The 24,068-nt window shown below is 43.8% G+C and overlaps 1 protein-coding gene across 6 annotated transcripts in view; it reads left to right on the top strand.

Moving 5' to 3' along the window:
• The window catches only part of LOC140395329 (uncharacterized), a 228,540-nt gene that overhangs the window by 170,131 nt on the left and 34,341 nt on the right, over positions 1-24,068 (top strand). For 5 of the 6 annotated variants that reach the window (XM_072482960.1, XM_072482958.1, XM_072482961.1 and 2 more), the window contains 4 exons: positions 1,847-1,979; positions 8,021-8,217; positions 22,118-22,163; positions 22,996-23,061. In XM_072482960.1, coding sequence (XP_072339061.1) covers positions 1,847-1,979; positions 8,021-8,217; positions 22,118-22,163; positions 22,996-23,061 — 442 coding nt within the window. The remainder of the gene's footprint in view (positions 1-1,846; positions 1,980-8,020; positions 8,218-22,117; positions 22,164-22,995; positions 23,062-24,068) is intronic. The other variant, XM_072482959.1, reaches the window with a different exon arrangement.

Here is a 24,068-nt window from a genome sequence, read left to right as displayed (position 1 = left end):
GAGCCCCAGCTGTTCTGTGTTTCCGTACCTCCTCCAATGTCAAATATTGATATTCTTAAAGCTCTTTTAACATGGTAAAGCTTCATGGAAGCATTATCAAACAAAATGTCACACCAATTTCCATAAGGAGATGTTAGGGGCGATGACCAAAAGCTTGGACAAAGAGGAACATCTTAAAGGATGCCAGAGAGAAAGAAAGGTTTGGGGCCGGGGGAAATCCCAGAGCTGGGGGTCTGGCAGCTGAAGGCACGGCTTTCAATAGTGTAGGGATTCTCAAGAGGCCAGATGGGCTGGAGGAGTACAGAGATAGCAATCACAGAAGGATTTGAAAACAAGGTTGAACATTTTAAAATTAGTCGTTGTTTAATGGGAAGCCATCAAGCACAGTGGGTAAATGGAAATTGGTGTGAGTTATGACGTGGGCAGCAGAGCTTTAGGTGAGCTCAAATTTACGGAGGGTAGAATGTGGGAGTTCAGCCAGGAGTGTATTGGAATGATCGAGACTGGGAATAATAAAAGGAGCAGAGGCAAGGACTGAGTCAACCAACAATACGGAAGAAAAACTGGTCTTTGTTATGAAGTGGATTGTAATTGGAAGCTGATGGCAGGGACAGTATGATAATTAGGCTATGAACACTTTCATATTTGGATGGATGCCAAGGAGAGGGATGGATTTGGTGTTATGGGAACAGATTTTTGGTGAGAACTGAAGACTGTGCCTTCAGTCTTCCCAATATTTAGTTACAGGAAATTCTACCTCTCCTTGTTGGACATGGATATTGGACAGGGGGTCTGATAAGGAAAGTGTTCCATTCCCACGATGAACACCCATTCACCTGCTGAAAAAATGCTTTCCATTGGTATCTCAGAGAAACACTCTGCAGTTCAAAAGTTGATAGCCGTAGCTATGCTAGACATCATCAGGGTTGACATTGCCCTGTTACAGGAAATGCAGGTCACTTAACTTGTGGCAGCCAAATTAAGTTTATGTTCTCTCTTATGATTCTTTACAGTGAGTGGAATTTTATTCACCCCGCCCCTACCTCCTGCCATCGGAACTGGCAAAGGACAGCTTCCTTCCTGACTCCCTGCAGTTAAGTCTGAAACAGGAATGCTGAGGATGGCCTCCCTTCCCAGAGGCCATTCAGACCCATAAGTGGCCAATTAATGACCAATTAAGGGCCTTATGCTGAATTGCAGGGAGAGGGTGGGGGCATGCTCCATACATCACATGAGGAGGCTACAAGATATATCTCTGGGGACAATCCGGCGAAGGAGCCCTCCTTTGCCCTCTACAATGAATCTCCCCTCCACAACCCTAGTCTGCCAGGTCTGCCTGATTGGCCCCAGCAATCTTTACCCACACACCTAACTTTTGGAGTCTTCTGCACCTTCGCTACTTCAAGACCTGCTGCTGTTCCAGCAGTGGGCAGTGGCCACTGCTACTCGTAGCACCACTGGGACTGAAGAGCTGCCGATCGGCCAGCCAGCAGCTCTTGGAGTGGGGGGGGTGGGGGGTGGAATCTTAATATTTAAAGACATGGGATCCCAGGCAGCTGCCTGATTGACAGTTAAACCAGTGAGGACTCAGGAAAATCACTGTGGCGGAGATGCCTCCAGCTTTCTGACAGTTGATGGGATTGCTACCATAGCTAATAAATTCAGCAGTCTGCTCTTTGTCATCACCAGGATCCAACCTGTTCCAGTGCTAGAAAATGCAGATTGGTGATTCTGGTCTGTTAGACTACTAGTTTATGCCAATGATCTGGATCATTCCAACCGCAATGTGCGATGAGATGTTAAGCAGTAAATTTATAAACTTGCTGACAGCTTGTTTTTCTTTCAGATATACTGACAGGCGTATTTTTATATCAGAGGTGATTCCAGGAAGTCAAGCTGAAGCAGATGAGTGTGTTCATACTGGAGACATTATTGATGGAATTAATGGGATTTGCTTGAGAAATGCTCAGAGAGGAGAGGTAAATGTTGCTAACTTTTGCCTTAGTTTAATTGCTCTGTTTTATCACCTTTGCTCTTGAGTCGGCAGGTATCTTTATGATACCGCCACGTGGTTCAAGTCCGAGTAATGATCAATAATCCAATACACCGTTTAGTAAGATTTAAATCAAAGCACATTTATTATACACAGTAATCATTACTCATGTACAAATTCTACGCCTAAGCTACTGCTACGACTAACAGGCCAATACTTAACTTGGAACTGGCCCACCAGGTCAGGGAAACGAATGGCCTTTCGTTCGGGTTCTGAGCCTACGGGATTCGAAGTTGGTACAGATTGGTAGCTAGGAGCGCCTATCTCGTAGCGAGCGTTGAAGTAAGACTTACTGGATATCAGCGGCGGCTGGACCGGACACTGTCAAGGGTTGGTGCGCATTGCTGAGTGACCCGGTCAAGAAGAACGATTTGAACTTGGGCTTGATTCTTATAGTCCCCAGGGGCTTCCCGCCTTTTGGGGGCGGACCCTGCACCTGGTTCCAAGTGATTGGACTTTGTCCCAATCACTTGGTTCGATTTTCTCCAATGCTGGAGCGGTTCCCTGATCGATGGGTGGTCCTCAGGTGGTCATTCACCTCCCATTGTGTAGACTTCTGCTGGCGCCAATGAGTCTGGTTTGGCTTTATATGTCTAAATGTTGCTCATTGTTCCCGGGGATTGCTCATTAATATGCAGATGGCTGGTGTTTTGTTATGCTGATGGTTGCTGGTATCGATCTTGTCTGGCCTTTCCAGAGGTAAATACACACTTAACCTGCAGCTGCTCGTTTGTGTCCTGTTGGCTGACTTTCCCATCAGCCTTTGCCATTCGCCATTTTAAATCGGGAGTTAGCCATTCTAAATCTGGAGTTAGCCATTTTAACTGGCTACATAAAATACCAGTGTGCTCATTGGCAAAGAATCGGCAGCTCTTGTATAGAGGCTTTGTGTAGAGGCAATTCTCCTTATTCTCTGGTTTCTGACCATTCTGTCAATGGCAGTGTTGCTCCCTATTAACTCTGTCCAGGCCCCTTATAATATTGAACACTTTAATTCGATTTCCTCTCAACTCTCTCTTCTCTAAGGAGAACAGCCCCAACATCGGCAATCTGTTACAACCCCCAAAGGTGCTTGAACCTCCTCCAGCTTGGAATGCGAACTCCCCAGGTGACTGGGGGGCGGAGCTTCCTCCTAATTGGAGAATCCCCTGCAGGGTATAAACCCTGGCCTGGGAGCAGGTGAGGGAAGAGGACCCTCAGGGGGAGCAGAGAGTGAAAGTGCATTGTATTGAGGAGTGTCATGCGAGAGTCCCTTTAAGAAAAATGTGTTTTATCAAATGGCTACAGTGATGTCATTGTGTGGGTGGAGCTGGAATGTGATTCTGCTGTTTACTTTCGTTTTGAGCTGTAAGCTCTTTTTGGCTCTGTGTTTTAGTTTCACTTTCAGTTGGAGAGCTGCATTCAAACCAAGCAGATGTATACTGGTCTCTCTGTATGTTAAAAAAGGTCTCTTGATAATTTAAAAGTGATAACTGTTCTCTGTAGAGAATTTAAACCTCCTGTCTTTGTTAAAAAAGTGTTTTGGCTTATGGATGTTGTTAGAAAAGTTACTAAGCGTTACCGTACTGTATCGTACTGTGTACTGTATCTTTTTGGGGGGTTATCAGTGTTGGTAGTTGGTAAGATGTTTACTATGGGTCTATAACATGTTAACTGGATTCGTAGAATAAACATGGTTTTGTTTTAAAACATCTTTAGACCTCTGTTGCGTCACACCTGTAAAATGGGCCCTTGTGCTCTCCATAACCAAAATCTATTAAAAGTTGTGGGTCAGGTGAACTCCATGATATACTTTAGTGTTCTCTAAACCCTGGCCCATGACAAATTGGGGGCTCCTGGGATAAGTCTATCTTTCGTGATTGGGTTGGCTTAGTGAACTTAAAGGCAGTGAGGTGTGAGCATATTTGTGTTTGCTTTTCAGGTGTGGTATTCCAGTTTAATTAGGGAGTGTGTTGTAGACAATGGCTCTTTCAGAGGCTCTGAAGTTTTTGGGGTGGAGAAGGTCACACGTCGTACCTTATGGACAGAGACTAAAAACAGACTTTTAGATTTGGCAAAAACATTGCAGTTAACATTACCTGACAGAATATGAAAAGATGAGGTACTTACGGTGGTAGCTGAGCATTTTAAATTGCCTGAGATACAGTTGGACTCATTGGAAATGGCAACAATTCAGTTACAAATCAAGCAACTTGAACATGGAAAAGAATTAAAGCAGCTTGAATACGAAATGAGAGAAAATGAGAGAGAAGAAGGGAGTAAAGAAAAAATAGCCCTGGCAGAACAAAAAGAAAGAGAAAGGGAGGTACAGACCATGGAAAAAGAAAAACAGAAATAGAGATAGAGAAGAAAAAGAAAAGGGGAGAGAGGAAAGGGAAAAAGAGAGAGTTTGAACTTCAGAAAATGGCCATGAAACATGACAGCCAGTTAAAATTGGAGTAAGTTTGAAAGGATCAGAGTAATTTTGATAGGTGGATAATGGCTTTGAAACTAGACCAGGCGTATGAAGCTCTCAGAGTAATTATACTTTTGGAGGAGTTTAAAAATTCAATTCCTGATGTAGTGAGAACTCATGTGGAAGAGCAGAGAGTTAAAACTGCGAGGTACACAACAGAAATGGCAGATGATTATGAATTCATTCATAAATCAAAGCTTGGTTTCCGACATTAGTTTCAACCTGTGAGGGATAGAAACTGGGGAAAAGAGAAATACTCGTGGTAGAGGTAAAGGAGATCTGATGGGAGATAATAATGTCCCCTTGTTCAAGAAGGGGAGTAGAGATAACCCTGGTAACTATAGGCCAGTGAGCCTTACTTCTGTTGTGGGAAAAATCTTGGAAAGGTTTATAAGAGATAGGATGTCTAGTCATCTGGAAAGGAATAATTTGATTAGAGATAGTCAACACGGTTTTGTGAAGGGTAGGTCGTGCCTCACGAACCTTATTGAGTTCTTTGAGAAGGTGACCAAACAGGTGGATGAGGGTAAAGCAGTTGATGTGGTGTATATGGATTTCAGTAAAGCGTTTGATAAGGTAGGCTACTGCAGAAAATACGGAGGCATGGGATTCAGGGTGATTTAGCAGTTTGGATCACAAATTGGCGAGCTGGAAGAAGACAAAAGGTGGTGGTTGATGGGAAATGTTCAGACTGGAGTCCAGTTACTAGTGGTGTACCACAAGGATCTGTTTTGGGGCCACTGCTGTTTGTCATTTTTATAAATGACCTGGAGGAGGGCGTCGAAGGATGGGTGAGTAAATTTGCAGATGACACTAAAGTCGGTGGAGTTGTGGACAGTGCGGACAGATGTTACAAGTTACAGAGGGACATAGATAAGCTGCAGCGCTGGGCTGAGAGATGGCAAATGGAGTTTAATGCAGAAAAGTGTGAGGTGATTCATTTTGGAAGGAATAACAGGAAGACAGAGTACTGGGCTAATGGTAAGATTCTTGGCAGTGTGGATGAGCAGAGAGATCTCGGTGTCCATGTACATAGATCCCTGAAAGTTGCCACCCAGGTTGAGAGGGTTGTTAAGAAGGCGTACGGTGTGTTAGCTTTTATTGGTAGAGGGATTGAGTTTAGGAGCCATGAGGTCATGTTGCAGCTATACAACACTCTGGTGCGGCCGTATTTGGAGTATTGCGTGCAATTCTGGTCGCCGCATTATAGGAAGGGTGTGGAAGCATTGGAAAGGGTGCAGAGGAGATTTACCAGAATGTTGCCTGGTATGGAGGGAAAATCTTATGAGGAAAGGCTGAGGGACTTGAGGCTGTTTTCGTTAGAGAGAAGAAGGTTAAGAGGTGACTTAATGGAGGCATACAAGATGATCAGAGGATTGGATAGGGTGGACAGTGAGAGCCTTTTTCCTCGGAGGTTGATGTCTAGCACGAGGGGATATACCTTTAAATTGAGGGGAGATAGATATAAGACAGATGTCAGAGGTAGGTTCTTTACTCAGAGAGTAGTAAGGGCGTGGAATGCCCTGCCTGCAACAGTAGTGGACTTGCCAACAGTAAGGACATTCAAATGGTCATTGGATAGACATATGGACAATAAGGGAATAGTGTAGATGGGCTTTAGAGTGGTTTCATGGCAACATCGAGGGCCGAAGGGCCTGTACTGAGCTGTAATGTTCTATGTAGCCATCTAAAATGGCCACCTGCAAAGGACCATGGGAATTGTGGTCAACTTAGGACATAGACAAGTACACAGCCTCTGTGTATTGTGCAAAGAGGCCAGACCTGACAGAAACTTGCACCTTTTAAAGGTCAATCACCATTTCCCCAGGACAATCGAACTCGAATCAAGGAATGATTCGAGCAGACTATCAAGCAGACTAACCGGCGCCACTTCCCCTTATTTGGAAAGGCATACGTGCCTGGGACAATGACAGCTAGGACCCGCCTAGCCATCGAGGTATCTGCCCCCTAATTGGCCAGGATCAATGAGGGTGATCAAAATCCTATCGATCCATTGGATCTGGAGTTAGGACTGCCCCAAAGGGCGCAAAAACCCAGGGGAATAAGAAGAACTGCAAACCGAGAGATGAACCTCTTTTGGACCGGCCTCTGTGCCGACCGATTGCAGCATATCAACCAACCAAGTTCCAGGACCCACGATCGCTACCTGAAGGACAAACCCAGCCAAGACGAACCTGACGACTTCCAACTGACCCACGTGGACACAGATAAAGGCCTTATCTCCTGCACAGAGCTAGTCGCCCCAAGTTACGTAAAGGTCATCTTAGTCATGAGGTATAGTTTAGAGCATAGCCGCATGCATCTTTGCATATAGATATAAGTCTTGTGTTTATTAATAAACTGTCTTTTGAACTAATATACTGGTTGTGTGGTCATTTGGCCAATATAAGAAACAGCTTGTGGTTCACATAGAAATAAGGAAGTCAACAGTAGTTGGTAAGATGTTTACTGTGGGTTTATAACATGTTAACTGGATTCATAGAATAAACATTGTTATGTTTTTAAAATACTTTAGATCTCTGTTGCATCACACCTGTAAAATGGGCCCTTGTGCTCCCCATAACCAAAATTTAATAAAAGATGTGGGTCAGGTGAACTCCATGATATACTTTGGTGTTCTCTAAACCCTGGCCCATAACAGTAAAATAAACTTAGTTGTCTCCTGTCTATCTGGCTGGGTGTGGAGTCCTCACAACACTAACCATGTAGCTAAAGTTTCTCATCCCCAGACCAATTCTCATGATTCATTTTTCTAATGCCTTCACATCCTTCTTGAAGTGTGTTGCCCATAATTGCAGACAATAGTCCAATTGAGGTCAAATCAATGTTTTATAAAGATTTTGTATTTTGTGCCTTTATTTATATATCCCAGGATTCATATGCCTGGGAAAACAGAGAAAGCTGGGAAAACACAGCCAGCAGAATTCTCCATTGGCAGGATCCTCCAGTCCGCCGGCAGCGCACCCACGCCTTTGGATTTCCCAACAGTGTGGGTGGCCACAATGGAAAACCCCATTGTCCGGCTGCTGGAATGGAGAATCCCATTGTCGGCGGGGGCACACCGCGCTGGAAAACACGACTGGCTGACCGGAGAATCCCACCCATCATCTCTGGCAATACCCATAGGCAGCATCCCTACGGCTCTACTCCTTTGAAAGGCTGTGGGTTAATTCAGGCTTTCAAGACTAAGAATGATGGTAAATATATCAAAGGATGTGGAGCAAAGACTCAGATTACAAATCATCAGTGCTCTAACTGAATGGCAGAATTAGCTTGAGACACTAAATGGCCTCCTGCTGTTCCTAGCTCACTGCTCAGGTTCACTTATGAAGAAGGGTCAATTTTGGAGAGGTACCAGAGGTACTCTGTGGAGCAAAAGAGATGATGACAAAAGAAGGATAAAGAGAGGAACTCTGAGGGAAATTTGGAACGTGACGAGAAAGAATCCAGATTTTCTCACCATAGGCTTTTTCTTCTGTCATTGGCTTCAGGCTCATACTGTTTTACAGAAACTTCGAGGAAAACCATTAAGTTTTCACATGATTCGCTGGAAATGGCACGATGGAACAGTGTATAGACCCATGCTGCCTCATCTGCAACTGATTCAAAAAGAGATTCCCAACTTCCAGCTCCAACATGATCACAAATCAGATGAGGTGATGAAAGAAGATAGTTTGCGGGATGACAGGTAAGAAACTTGACAAATTGTGAACCCCAAACCCTTACCTCTGCCCTTGACCCCTGCCACATTTTAATCTGTGTGGTTGTAAGTTGTGGCACACACACTGTACAGCCTGGCCGGTTAATTCCAACCCCCAACCCCACTGAGACCTGGTTTAATATTGGGTGAACGGTAGCACAGTGGTTAGCACTGTTGCTTCACAGCGCCAGGGACCGGGTTCAATTCCCAGCTTGGGTCGTTATCTGTGTGGAGTCAGCATGTTCTCCCTGTGTCTGCGAGGGTTTCCTCCGCGGATTCCCCCCACAAGTCCCAAAAGACGTGCTTGTTAGGTGAATTGGACATTCTGAATTCTTCCTCAGTGTACCCGAACAGGCGCCAGAGTGTGGCGAATAGGGGATTTTCACAGTAACTTCATTGCAGTGTTAATGTAACCCTACTTGTGACACTAATAAAGATTAATATTACCATCTCACTGGATGTTGCATTCTCCCCATCCACATCCTCCACTTTCCCAGGGTCATCCTGGAAGAAACGGAAAAGCCCATTGTTATAACCTGCCTGAATACTATTGGCTGGAGACTATTGGTTATCCCATAAATATTTTACGTTTATTGAAAACTCAAAAATACAAAAGAGTCAGCAACATGCAAGGAAAACACAAGTCACGAAAAACAGTAATATGCCAAAAGCTTTTACAAGATACAAAAACCACCAGCTTTCAAGCCAGCACACACACACAGCCACCTACTGTGCACCACCCCTGTCCCCAACGGTAGCCCCACATCGGCGGAAAGGATTCCAACGAGCAGCACAACCACTGGAAAGAGAGCGAGAGACAGAGACAGCATACGGCCATTTCTCCTCCTCCTCCTCACCCCAAACCCTCCCCAATGGCAGCCCCCTATCAGTGGAAAGGCACCCAAATGAGCAACACAGACCACTGGAAACGGACACACAGACGTCCTGCCACCCCTCCCCCTCACTAGCACCAACTCACTGCCACCCCTCCCCCTCACTGACCCCTCAACCCCCAATGCACAGAAGTGGGAAGGCCGCAACTGTCAAGCACCCAGCGCTAAGCCCAAAATAACAATACACAATAAAAATATAATAACCATACAATCCCCCAACAATAAAACACAACCAACATCAGTACAAACAGTACACATAGTCAATTGGGCAACCGCCCTTCTGCTCTCACAGTTCCGGCATGTGGTCTCCAGACACCATCCAGTCTAAAACTGCAAAAGCAAGTCCATTCTACTCCACTTTCAGCCCGGAACAGGCGAACCGAAATCCGCTCCTTGCTCCACTTCAAGCCGATAAGCAGAAAGGCAGCCAGTGACAAGTATGAATCCCAGGCGTGGCAATTGCAGACAAATAAATCTCCTCTCTCTCCCCTGCAAGCAACTGGCAACAGCAACAGGCTCTCCTTTCCCTCCATTCAACCGGTCGTAACACCGTTTCCCCTTGTCGTAGTCCAGGCTTCATAGTTCAGAAAAGACAGCACCAGGTCCGGAAGCAGAGTTGTAATGACATGCATATAGTCAGGATAGTAAAGGGTTAATAATTGCATCCATGTGTAAATCAAACATTAGAGGGCGTTACTAATTAACTGTATTTAAGGTAGCCTCTTTAGGAATTCTGGGAGAAGCTTGATAGGTCTGTTCTTTGGTTAATATATCTTATGTGTCACCACACATATATTACTCGACAGATCTTGAAACTGAGCTTCATGCGTGAAGTAAATCGTCTTTTATTCAGTTCGATTCAGATGTCTCTTGATCAGGCCAGTTTGCTTGCAAATACAGAGTTTTTTAAAGTTTGTTTTGTCCAAGCAAATACAGAGTACTGAGTTGAATTCAATACAAATTACAGCTCTTGATAATTTCTTCTAATTGAATACACAATACAGAAATGTCGAAAATAAGCAAAATGGGTGGTTCAAAGCGAAAGTGCAGAAAGTAGCTTCAGAAATTAAGATAATTCCGGAATGAATTGTTCAAAACCGGGACGTACTTTTTCAGGTTATTGTTATCACCAATGTCTTTCCCCTTTATGGCTGTGCTTGGGTTAAAGTAATTACAGTTAATTCAATTTGATTGAGACGTCTGTCCATCAAATTTTAATATGGGGTGATTGAATATGGTCTTTCTCATGAAGCCTTATCCGTTGTCATGAAAACTGTTATCTTGATGTTCCTCATGGGATACAGCAGTTTTTACTGTCATGCTTCAAATGTTGGTTTTTAACAAACCATGTTAAGAAGCCATTTTAAATCTTGGGTAATTTATTCTTTAAACTTGTTATATACTAAAAAGGTAGATTCTATCAAAGCTGAAGAGAGAGCAGAGTGAAAGTTGATTAGAGATATATAGCACGAGGTCAAGTCATAGTGTAGTTAGTAGTTATATAAAATATTGAATAATGTAGTACAGATTCAATATCATTTGTTTGCCATCTATAACTCAGTAGAGTGTGCGAACTTCATTTAATTAGTGGTGTAGTAATAAACTAGTTTGTTTCAACCTTTTGATTGGTATATTCTTTGTCAACACTACATCGGGTCATTCTGGAGGAAAAGACAAAGAACATATTACCAGACGTGGTAATATAACATGGTATCAGATTACTACTGAAGCTGTTTAGATAGAATAGTTAGAATCTAGCTAACAAAAAAACTAGCACGCAACTCAGACTTCGAAGAAAAGACTGCTTACAGACGTGTTACTGCAAAACACCGAAGAATCCCGGACTGATGGAGAAAGTTCAATCTCTACGACAGGTCAGGGTATCTGGTAAACTAGATGTTAACTGACGAGTTTTCAAACAACAGTTTCAGCTATACCTGTCTGCATCTGATTTAAATAATGCAAGTGATAATCGGAAAATAGCATTATTCTTAACGATGGCTGGTCCACAAGCCATAGAACTGTGTAACTCATTTCAATTTGCAACAGAAGAAGATAAAACTAAATATGAAGATGTCATAGAAAAATTTGATCTGCGCTGCAAGACACAAATTATTGAAACATATGAAAGATTTGTCTTTAATGAAAAGGATGCAAAGGGCGGCATGTGGTGCAGTGGTTAGCACTGTGACTGTGATGCTGAGGACCCGGGTTTGAATCCCGGCCCTGGGTCACTGTCCGTGTGGAGTTTGCACATTCTCCTCGTGGCAGGGTTTCACCCACGCAACCCAAAGATGTGCAGGGTAGGTGGATTGGCCATGCTAAATTGCCCCTTAATTGGAAAAAAATAATTGGGTACTCTAAATTTATTTTAAAAAAGAAGAGGAGGCAGAAAATTGGAGAATCGATTGATTGGTTCATAACCAATGTAAAACTCAAAGCTCAAACATGTAATTTCTCCATTTTATCGGATTCTTTGATCAGAGACCAGATTGTCTTTGGAATTGCTCAGGGAACGTTTGCTGAGACAGAAAGATGTCAAGCTTGAAAACACTATTGAAATGTGTTGAATGCATGAATTGTCAGTATTCTGAGATTCGGCAAAAAGAAAAACGCGTAAACGAGCCTCGAGGCAGTATGCGTTGGAGCTGTGGCGCAGTTCAGAAAAATACGCATTTCGGACGGCAGCCATATTGCGCACGCGCATTCCTGACCTGCACATGCACATTTTGCAAAAAGACACAAGACGGAAGACGGCACCGTACGCGTGACGACACAAACATCATGACGTGTGTACGCTGTGGACACCCACCCACACAGAAAATGCCCTGCACTGGGAAAAACAAATGTTGCAAACTCAACCACTTTGCTGTGCAATGCAGAACTTCACTTAAAGCAACACAATATAAATCTGCAAATCTACCTAAGGCACATATGAATGTAAGAAGTGTAGACACAACGGAAGAAGCTTATCAGAATTATCATTTTGCCAATGATCTTGAAGCAGTAATGCTTAGAAGGTTCCTTCTTTGTCGGCATTATTGAAAAGTGTGATGCTACTACAGATATTTTATCTCCTCCTCAAAAAGTACAATCTATTAATACGGAATCCAAAATGTACACACCACTTCAGGTAAATGGTTCTGAAATCATTTTTAAACGTGATACAGGAGCTTCCGCGAACTGAATCAACACAAATGACCTTTTGCAACAAAGGCAACCTTCTAAAATCCAGAAGACAGATTGTCAATTGCGTGATTATAATGGCAACGCAATCACCTCATTGGGATTGTGCTATTTATTGGTGACAAATCACGACACTGCCATATCATTAAGATTTGAGATTGTTGAATCAAACAGATCTTCTCTCTCAGGTGCACAAGCCTGTCAGGATCTTCACCTAATTCAAAGAATTTATAGCGCAAGTTCACCTCTTCCACCTGTTCAAGAAGACATTCAAGGAATTCTTGATTGCTTTCCTCACGTCTTTGAAGGCATGGGTACTCTTCCCTTTCAATATAAAATTCAATTGAAGCCAGATGCCAAACAAATGGTACACCCTCCTAGCCCCGCTTCATGAAAGATTAAAGCAAGAACGTATGCAAAAACTTGGCATAATTTCCAAGGTAACAGCACCGACTGACTGTGTCAGTGCAATGGTGTGTGTAAAGAAACCGTCTGGGGAACTAAGAATTTGATGAAGAAATCACCAGCGAGATGGCGAATGCTAAAAAAATTTCAAACTGGATGCCTCCAGAGGATTTAGGCAAATGCAGTTAGATGACGCAAGCAAGAAATTGTGTACGTTTAACATACCATTTGGTCGATATTGGTCCAAAAGAATGCCATTTGGTATTATTTCAGCCTCGGAGATATTTCATCGTGTGGTGCGACCTGACGACGGCAAGATTGTTGCCATACAGAAAATTACAGTCCCAGAGGACAAGAAAGCAGTGTTGAGATTCCTAGGCATTGTGAATTTTCTTTGAAAATTCATTCCGAACCTCTCTTCCAGAACTACAGCTTTGCGACATCTCAAGAAGTCTACTACATTTTTATGGACTGATGCTCATCACACAGAATGGATGGATCTGAAGTCTCAATTGACTATTGCACCTGTTCTTTCATTCTTTAACCCCGACAGAGAAACAAAAATCTCAACCGGATGCAAGTCAAAGTGGAATTGGAGCAGTTCTACAAAGTGATGACAATTCTTTGTGGACACCAGTTGCCAATGCTTCAAGAGCAATGACACTTACTGGACAAAGGTATGCCCAGATAGAAAAGGAATGTTTAGGCTTACTAACTGGAATTCTCAAGTTTCACGATTATGTACATGGCCTCCCTACACTCACGATTGAGACTGATCACCGACCACTTGTTCACATCATTCACAAGGATTTGAATGACATGACTCCTCTATTACAGCGTATTCTTATGAAGTTATGTAGATACGACTTTCGACTTGTCTATACTCCAGGCAAGGATTTGATTTGTTTTAAAAATATTTTTATTCTCCTCCTTTTTCACATTTTCTCCCAAATTTACACCCAACAATAAACAATAATCAATAACGAATGTAATGTCAATCCCCATATCAATAACAAGAACCCATCCTCCCACCAAACCCCCAAACATTAGCCAGCATGTTAACATAAACGAATAACAAAGGAATCAGGAATCACCTATAGTCACCATTAACACACACAGTCCCCCTCCCCTCTAATGTTCGATGTAATCCAATTCTCGAAAGTGCATGATGAATAACGCCCATGAATTGTAGAACCCCTCCATCTTTCCCCTCAGTTCAAATTTGACATTCTCAAGAGTCAAGAATTCCAGCAGGTGCCGCCGCCACGCCAGGGCACAGGGTGGAGAGATTGATCTCCACCCCAACAGGATCCGCCTTTGGGCGATCAACGAGGCGAAAGCTACAACACCTGCCTCTGCACCCGTTTCCAACTCCGGCTGGTCCGACACCACGAATATGGCCTCCAGAGGGAACAGATCCAGTTTCATGTGCACCACTCTCGAGATTACCCGAAAAAACCTCCTTCCAGTAATCCTCCAACTTTGGACAGGACCAAAACAAACAAAGAACAAAGAAATGTACAGCACAGGAACAGGCCCTTCAGCCCTCCAAGCCCATGCTGCCCGACTAAACTACAATCTTCTACACTTCCTGGGTCCGTATCCCTCTATTACCATCCTATTCATGTATTTGTCAAGATGCCCCTTAAATGTCACTATCGTCCCTGCATCCACCACCTCCTCCGGTACCGAGTTCCAGGCACCCACTACCCTCTGCGTAAAAAACTTGCCTCGTACATCTACTCTATACCTTGCCCCTCTCACCTTAAACCTATGCCCCCTAGTAATTGACCCCTCTACCCCGGGGAAAAGCCTCTGACTATCCACTCTGTCTATGCCCCTCATAATTTTGAGACCTCTATCAGGTCGCCCCTCAACCTCCTTCGTTCCAGTGAGAACAAACCGAGTTTATTCAACCGCTCCTCATAGCTAATGCCCTCCATACCAGGCAACATTCTGGTAAATCTCTTCTGCACCCTCTCTAAAGCCTCCACAACCTTCTGGTAGTGTGGCGACCAGAATTGAACACTATATTCCAAGTGTGGCCTAACTAAGGTTCTATACAGCTGCAACATGACTTGCCAATTCTTATACTCAATGCCCCGGCCAATGAAGGCAAGCATGCCGTACGCCTTCTTGACTACCTTCTCCACCTGTGTTGCCCCTTTCAGTGACCTGTGGACCTGTACTCCTAGATCTCTTTGACTTTCAATACTCTTGAGGGTTCTACCATTCACTGTATATTCCCTACCTGCATTAGACCTTCCAAAATGCATTACCTCACATTTGTTTGGATTAAACTCCATCTGCCATCTCTCCGCCCAAGTCTCCAAACAATCTAAATCCTGCTGTATCCTCTGACCGTCTTCATCGCTATCCGCAATTCCACCAACCTTTGTGTCGTCTGCAAACTTACTAATCAGACCAGTTACATTTTCCTCCAAATCATTTATATATACTACAAAGAGCAAAGGTCCCAGCACTGATCCCTGTGGAAAACTACTGGTCACAGCCCTCCAATTAGAAACGCATCCTTCCATTGCTACTCTCTGCCTTCTATGACCTAGCCAGTTCTGTATCCACCTTGCCAGCTCACCCCTGATCCCGTGTAAGACCTTGTCAAAGGCCTTACTAAAGTCCATATAGTCAACATCCACTGCCCTACCTGCATCAATCATCTTAGTGACCTCCTCGAAAAACTCTATCAAGTTAGTGAGACACGACCTCCCCTTCACAAAACCATGCTGCCTCTCACTAATACGTCCATTTGCTTCCAAATGGGAGTAGATCCTGTCTCGAAGAATTCTCTCCAGTAATTTCCCTACCACTGAAGTACCGGCCTGTAGTTCCCTGGATTATCCTTGCTACCCTTCTTAAACAGAGGAACAACATTGGCTATTCTCCAGTCCTCCGGGACATCACCTGAAGACAGTGAGGATCCAAAGATTTCTGTCAAGGCCTCAGCAATTTCCTCTCCAGCCTCCTTCAGTATTCTGGGGTAGATCCCATCAGGCCCTGGGGACTTATCTACCTTAATATTTTTTAAGACACCCAACACCTCGTCTTTTTGGATCTCAATGTGACCCAGGCTATCTACACACCCTTCTCCAGACTCAACATCTACCAATTTCTTCTCTTTGGTGAATACTGATGCAAAGTATTCATTTAGTACCTCGCCCATTTCCTCTGGCTCCACACATAGATTCCCTTGCCTATCCTTCAGTGGGCCAACCCTTTCCCTGGCTACCCTCTTGCTTTTTATGTACGTGTAAAAAGCCTTGGGATTTTCCTTAACCCTATTTGCCAATGACTTTTCGTGACCCCTTCTAGCCCTCCTGACTCCTTGCTTAAGTTCCTTCCTACTTTCCTTATATTCCACACAGGCTTCGTCTGTTCCCAGCCTTTTAGCCCTGACAAATGCCTCCTTTTTCTTTTTGACGAGACCTACAATATCTCTCGATATCCAAGGTTCCCGAAAATTGCCGTATTTATCCTTCTTCCTCACAGGAACATGCCGGTCCTGAATTCCTTTCAACTGACACTTGAAAGCCTCCCACATGTCAGATGTTGATTTGTCCTCAAACATCCGCCCCCAATCTATGTTCTTCAGTTCCCGCCTAATATTGTTATAATTAGCCTTCCCCCAATTTAGCACATTCATCCTAGGACCACTCTTATCCTTGTCCACCAGCACTTTAAAACTTACTGAATTGTGGTCACTGTTCCCGAAATGCTCCCCTACTGAAACATCTACCACCTGGCCGGGCTCATTCCCCAATACCAGGTCCAGTACCGCCCCTTCCCTAATTGGACTGTCTACATATTGTTTTAAGAAGCCCTCCTGGATGCTCCTTACAAACTCCGCCCCGTCTAAGCCCCTGGCACTAAGTGAGTCCCAGTCAATATTGGGGAAGTTGAAGTCTCCCATCATCACAACCCTGTTGTTTTTACTCTTTTCCAAAATCTGTCTACCTATCTGCTCCTCTATCTCCCGCTGGCTGTTGGGAGGCCTGTAGTAAACCCCCAACATCGTGACTGCACCCTTCTTATTCCTGATCTCTACCCATATAGCCTCACTGCCCTCTGAGGTGTCCTCCCGCAGTACAGCTGTGATATTCTCCCTAACCAGTAGCGCAACTCCGCCACCCCTTTTACATCCCCCTCTATCCTGCCTGAAACATCTAAATCCTGGAACGTTTAGCTGCCAATCCTGCCCTTCCCTCAACCTTGTCTCTGTCATGGCAACAACATCATAGTTCCAAGTACTAATCCAAGCTCTAAGTTCATCTGCCTTACCCGTAATACTTCTTGCATTAAAACATATGCACTTCAGGCCACCAGACCTGCTGTGTTCAGCAACTTCTCCCTGTCTGCTCTGCCTCAGAGCCCCACTGTCCCTATTCCCTAGTTCTCCCTCAATGCTCTCACCTTCTGACCTATTGCTCCCGTGCCCACCCCCCTGCCATACTAGTTTAAACCCTCCCTGTGACAATAGCAAACCTCGCGGCCAGGATATTTATGCCTCTCCAGTTTAGATGCAACCCGTCCTTCTTGTATGGGTCACACCTGCCCCGGAAGAGCTCCCAGTGGTCCAGATAACGGAAACCCTCCCTCCCTCCTACACCAGCTGTTTAGCCACGTGTTTAGCTGCTCTATCTTCCTATTTCTAGCCTCACTGGCACGTGGCACAGGGAGTAATCCCGAGATTACAACCCTAGAGGTCCTGTCTTTTAACTTTCTGCCTAGCTCCCTGAACTCCTGCTGCAGGACCTCATGCCCCTTCCTGCCTATGTCATTAGTACCAATATGTACAACGACCTCTGCCTGTTTGCCCTCCTCCTTCAGGATGCCCTCTACCCATTCGGAGACATCCTGGACCCTGGCACCAGGGAGGCAACATACCATCCTGGAGTCTCTTTCACGTCCACAGAAGCGCCTATCTGTGCCCCTGACTACTACAGAGTCCCCTATTACTATTGCTCTTCTGCGCTTTGACCCTCCCTTCTGAACATCAGAGCCAGCCATGGTGCCACTGCTCCGGCTGCTGCTGTTTTCCCCTGATGGGCTATCCCCCCCGACAGTATCCAAAGGGGTATACCTGTTCGAGAGGGGGACAACCACAGGGGATTCCTGCACTGACTGCCTGCCCTTTCTGGTGGTCACCCATTTCTCTGCCTGCACCTTGGGTGTGACCACATTTATATAACTGCGATCTATGATGCTTTCCGCCACCTGCATGCTCCTAAGTGCATCCAATTGCTGCTCCAACCGAACCATGCGGTCTGTGAGGAGCTCCAGTTGGGTGCGCTTTCTGCAGATGAAGCCATCCGGGACGCTGGAAGCCTTCCGGACGTGCCACATCTCACAGTCAGAGCACTGCACCCCTCTAACTGACATTGCATCAATTAATTAAAATTAAAAGTTTTTAAAAACATTTTATATATTTTTTTTATTTTTTTAAAGTTACTGTTAACTATCTGTTTCCTAGCACTAGATTTCTAATATAAATGCGAAAACTAAATATAGTACTCTCCGATCTCTGGCTTAGATCCCCCTCTAAATTATAATTAAGTAATTATGTTTAATTAGTTACCAATGCTTAATTTTTTTAATTTGGTGTTGATTCCCAACCAGCCACTCAGGTCACAGCTTTTCTGTGATGTCACTTCAGTTTCCCCCCGACACACACAATTTGAAAAAGGTATAAAAGTAAAAATGAGTAAAAATCACTTACTTACCTTCTTACCTTCTGAGTGTCTTAGATGTTCTCAGGTTCTCTCCCTGACAGAGACTGCTCCTCCTCCTCCGAACGGCTCCCGAAACTAGGCCGCGATCTTTTAAAATCTCCGCTCTGACTCGCAGCTCATATGAAAGTGCTCGTCGATTCCATCGAACAATTGCATCTTCATTCGTATGAATGATATATGACCGTGGTGCTGCTTGACAAGTTACTTTAGCAATAGCAGACCATCCTCCATCAGGAATGCGAATCCGCAACGTTCACACTATATACCACTTTCAGCTGTATCGGTCCCAACCTCGCTCACGAGATGGAGGCATTCACCCTTCGGAGCACATCACACCAGAACCCCCCCCCTCCATAACCTCTCCCAACTCTTCCTCTCACTTTGCCTTGATCCCTTCCAGCGGTGTCTTCTCCTCTTCCAAAAGCCCAGGAAACTGCCGACACTACCCCCTTCTCCCCCTGTCGTCAGCACCCCCTCCAGCAATGTGGAAGCCGACTCTACCGGGAAGCTCTGTATCTCCTTTCTGGCAAAGTGCATTCAAGGATTTGATAATTTCTGATGTGTTAACTCGTTATGTCAATTCAGAAGAACGACCACCAAAGTTTATTCAGCATATAGAAGCTCAAGTGCAGCTTCGAGCTGAAACCTTACCTGCCTCAGACCACAAATTGAAACTCATCCATGATGAGACCACCAAAGATCCGATGTTACAACGTGTCATAGACCATATAAACAATGGTTGGCCTAAAGGACACTGTTCCAAATACAGAAACATACAAGCTGAACTCACGGTTGTTGATGGATTTTTACTCTGTCTCGATCCCTTAGTGATTCCTATGTCACTTAGACCCATGATTCTACGACAGATACATGAAGGTCATCTAGGCACAGAGAAATGCTAAAGAGGAGCGAGACAGGCAGCATATTGGCCAGGCATCAGCAAGGACATCACATATTATTCTTGAGTGTGAAACATGCTCAATGCAAAGAAAAACTTCATGGTCAAAAGTAGGAATTGACTTGTTTCATTGCTATGGTCGTGATTACATATTAATCATTGACTATTTTTCAAATGATCCTGAAATCATCAAGTTGTCTGACAACTTTTAAATCCATGATCAAGGCTACAAGATATTTTTTGCTCGACATGGAATACCATGCACAGTCATGACAAATAATGGACCGTGTTTTGATAGTTATGAATGGACAGAATTTGCCAAAGCATATAATTTTGCTCCTGTAACTTCAAGTCCTCACTATCCACAATCAAATGGAAAAGTTATAAAGGGGTTCATATAGTGAAGCAACTTTTAGATAAATCCTTTGATCCCATACTGACATGAACCTAGCTTTACTCAACTACAGAACTCCTCTTGCAACGGTTTATCTCATGCTCAACTATTGATGAACAGAGAATTAAGAACAACTCTTCCATGCATCAGACTTCCAGATCCAGATCATCAGCCAGTCATAACAAAGATGCAACGTCAACAAAGCATTCAAGAGAAATACTACAATCAACATGCAACAACACTGAAACCACTGAATCCAGGTGATCAAGTCAGGATTCGCATTCCTGATGGAGGATGGTCTGCTATTGCTAAAGTAACTTGTCAAGCAGCACCACGGTCATATATCATTCATACGAATGAAGATTCAATTGTTCGATGAAATCGACGAGCACTTTTGAAAATTCAATCATCTAACAAAATATATTCCTGATCTTCAAATGCATGAAAGCCTCTTTCATAACACTTTGACATCTTCCAAGTTAATAGAAGACTCACAGAAATCGTTCAAAACTTCTGACACTCCTCTTCTTGGTTTGAGAAGATCATCCAGAATTAGAAGGAAGTCGGACAGACTCAGTTTGTGAATCATCACTGTATGATTATTATTTTTACCTCACCTGTTAATCTCATATACATATCATGTATTATGTATCAATATTATACATTTTTTCCTTCTAATAATAGAAAAGAAATGTCTAAAAAAAGGGAGTGATGTAATGATTTGTACATAGTCAGGAGAGTAAAGGGTTAATAATTGCATTTATATGTAAATCAAACACTAGAGAGCATTAGTAATTCACTGTATTTAAGACAGTCTCTCTTGGAATTCTGGGAGAAGCTGAAGAGAACATGGAGAGAGCAGAGTGAAAGTTGATTCGAGATATATAGCACGGGGTCAAGTCATAGTGTTATATAGAATATTGAATATTGTAGTACAGATTCAATATCATTTGTTTATCATCTATAACTTAGAGTGTGCAAACTTCATGAAATTAGTAGTGTAATAATAAATTAGTTTGTTTCAATCTTTTGATTGGTATATTCTTTGTCAACACTACATCGGGTCATTCTGGAGGAAAATACAAAGAATATAACAAGGGTTACAGACAGAGGCAGCAGGAGCTCAGAGACAGATTCCCCTCCTGCACCTCAGAGCATGAGCTACTCAGGTGGACTGTGAGCTCCCCCAATGAGGGGGGCGGGGATATCATTAGCAGTTTCACCTGTATAAATAGAGCTGCCCAGTGTGGTACCAGCTAGAGTAGGAAGCAGTGGTGAACTACTGCTGCTGTGTATATATTATTGTAAATAAAGTTATTTTCTTTTTGACTCTACAAAGTCACACTGGATTCTTCGTGGCCCTCACAAAACCTATCTCCTTAGCTTAGCAGCAGATCTCCCCATTTTTACCCCCAATATCTTGGGCGCAAATCTCCCATCGGGAGACTAAGTCCCGCCGCCGGAGTGAAAACCGGAGTATTTCACTCCGGCGTCGGAGGCCGCTCCCAGCCCCCTATTCTCCCACCCCCGGGGGGCTAGGAACGCATGCGCGGGTTGACCGGCGCCAACCATGAGCGGTTGCTGTCCTCCCCGCAAGATGTCAGATGGATCTTGCGAGGCGGCGGAGGAAAGGAGGTCCTCCTTCAGAGAGGCTGGCCCGCCGATCGGTGGGCACCGATCACGGGCCAGACCCCTTTTGAGGCCCCCCCCCCAAACCCGGTGCAGGAACCCCACCCCCCCACAGGCTGCCCCCCCAGCGCTGTTCTCGCCGGCAGCGACCAGGTGTGGACAGTGCCAGAGGGAGCTTGTCGTGTTGGGCAGGCCGCTCGGCCCATCCGGGCCGGAGAATCGCCGCTCGCCGGTTACAAACGACGAGCGGCGATTGTCCCAGCGGCCAGCCGTGATTCTTGCCACGCCGGTTGGGGGGGGGGGGAGAATCGCGTGCGAGTGTCGGGGCGGCGTGGCGGGACTCGGGCAGCGCCCCCGCGATTCTCTCACCCGGCGTGGGGGGGGGGAGAATTCCGCCCCAAATGTGGGGATTTATGTGTTTCCGCTCAAAGATTGAGATCATCCACTTAGCTGTCTCAACCACATGTTTTGTGGCTAAAGATTGCAATTGAATAGGATGTCCTCAAAATAATTAGGATGAGCGCTAGCCTAGGTTTAACTGTAAAACAACTATATTTTGGAAAAAAAGCACAGTTTTGCCTCTGTTAGTTTGATTTTTGTCTTATTATTTTTGCGGCTGAATAATGGATGCACAGAGAGATTTTAGTAATCATCTTTTACAGAAACAGTGTTTTAATTATTGACATAACTGATCACAATTAACTGCAGAAGTTTTGAGGATTTTTTTTCCCTGCAGATTGCTGTATTCAGTCCGATACTTGGGCAAGATGAACATCGGGATGGTAAGCACAGTTAGCAATAAGTTATCCAGACTTCACACTGGAAACATTATGGTCATGCTGCTGAGCAAAGGACAGAGGATGTACCCTTGAACTTCCTTTTGTTCATTTTCTTTGATCCACAAATTTTGAGAGCTTTCACCTTGGATTTTATGAACCAAATAAATTGGGATTGTCTTTTCACAGATCACAGCTGCATCATTACGGTGCATCCTAAATCTTGTCCTTCTTTCTGCCAGTGGCATCAATAGCTGATGTAGGTTACAGGGAGAAGAGCAGCAGACAAAATTCAGTGTTTACCCAGAATATTTCACAAAATGTAGCTTGATGCAACTCATAGTCTGTATGGAATTGGTTAACAGTGCCATAATGCCCATTAAGTGCTGAATGGGTTAATATTATAATCCATATATCACCTATTGCCAGGACTCACTTTCCTTTGTGTATCATGTGTTTAGTCTGCATTATTTTAGTGTTTTGTTTTTACATGGTGATGGTACATGCACAGGCAGAAAATTAACGTAAAGCATTAAGCTATTTGCTAAAATAGGACATACAGGAAATTAAGCCCATATGGCCTTACTTCTGTGCATATTACTGTACATTAACTACTGCTGGAGTTAACGGTGTAATCTACTTGCAGTACAGTACAAGTGTTAAGTGTATTTCTTACTGTAAAGTGTGGTAGTTTGTCTGAGCTCTAACAGTATCAGTTTAACTTCACAGTTATTACTGAAAACTGAGAGTGCTCCATGGGTTTGGCCTTCATTGTTTATGTATCAAAGACCTTGAGGGGTGTGGGGCAGAAATAACTGAATGTAATTTGTTCTTGCAGTATGGTGGAAAGGAAGTGCTGGATGAGGGCATCGAAAAGGTCCTGCATCAAAATCTGTCTCCCCAGGTAAAATTACACAAAGATTAATGTTTCCATGATACAAAATATGGGGCTCGTGTCACATTCTTCCTCTATCAGACCCAACTGTAATAAGTTGAATTTATATAGCATCTTCAGCATAGCAGATTAGAAGGACAAAGCAGATCTGCATTTGTAGTCATGAAAGAGGTGAGAGGTTGTCACCTGACCTCTGAATGCTTCTTCACTATCAATAAGGCTAAAATTAAAAGCATGATAGAAAACTTTCCGAGGTGATCCAACTGCAACCGTACTCAAGAGATTAGGCACCATCACAGACTGAACAGTCTTCATAAAGTCAGTCATTGGAATACAATCACTGATCTCTATTAATTGGATCCCAAGCCAGATGGTGAAGCATGAAACTAGACACAAATATTTTTCTTGATCGTTGGTTTATTTACAGAATGCAGCAGTACATATGTCTGCCTCCTACCTACTAAAGCAGTGTCCCAGAATTCTTTCTTGGTAAATGCTCTAAGTACTTTAACAACACACTTCACCTGTGTATCTTAACAATATAATTAATATACCATTAAAAATCTGAATATATATCAATGTCCTTTGATCACTGCTGGGTCAATAGCCTCAATTTATTTCTCAAATATCACATTGGGAACATTCTCAGCATAACATTGCAACAACATTGCCTCCCCGAACAGGCGCCGGAATATGGCGACTCGGGGCTTTTCACAGTAACTTCATTGAAGCCTACTTGTGACAATAAGCGATTATTATTATTATTATTATTATTATTATTATTATTATTCAAGTCTGCATCATCTTTTCAGGGCAACAAGTGATGGGCAATGAATGATGGGCCATAGGTTTTTAGAAAACAGACCATAAGACGTAGGAGCAGAAGTAGGCCATTTGGCCCATCCAGTCTGTTCCGCCACTCAGTGAGATCATGACAGATCTGATATGATAATCCTCAACTCCACTTTTCTACCTTACTCCATAACCTTTGATTCCCTTACTGATTAATAATCTGT

Source organism: Scyliorhinus torazame, chromosome 18, assembly GCF_047496885.1.
Source record: "Scyliorhinus torazame isolate Kashiwa2021f chromosome 18, sScyTor2.1, whole genome shotgun sequence".
NCBI classification, from domain to species: domain Eukaryota; kingdom Metazoa; phylum Chordata; class Chondrichthyes; order Carcharhiniformes; family Scyliorhinidae; genus Scyliorhinus; species Scyliorhinus torazame.
The sequence above is the reverse complement of the archived record's forward strand: the minus strand, read 5'-3'. Positions and strand labels throughout refer to the sequence as shown.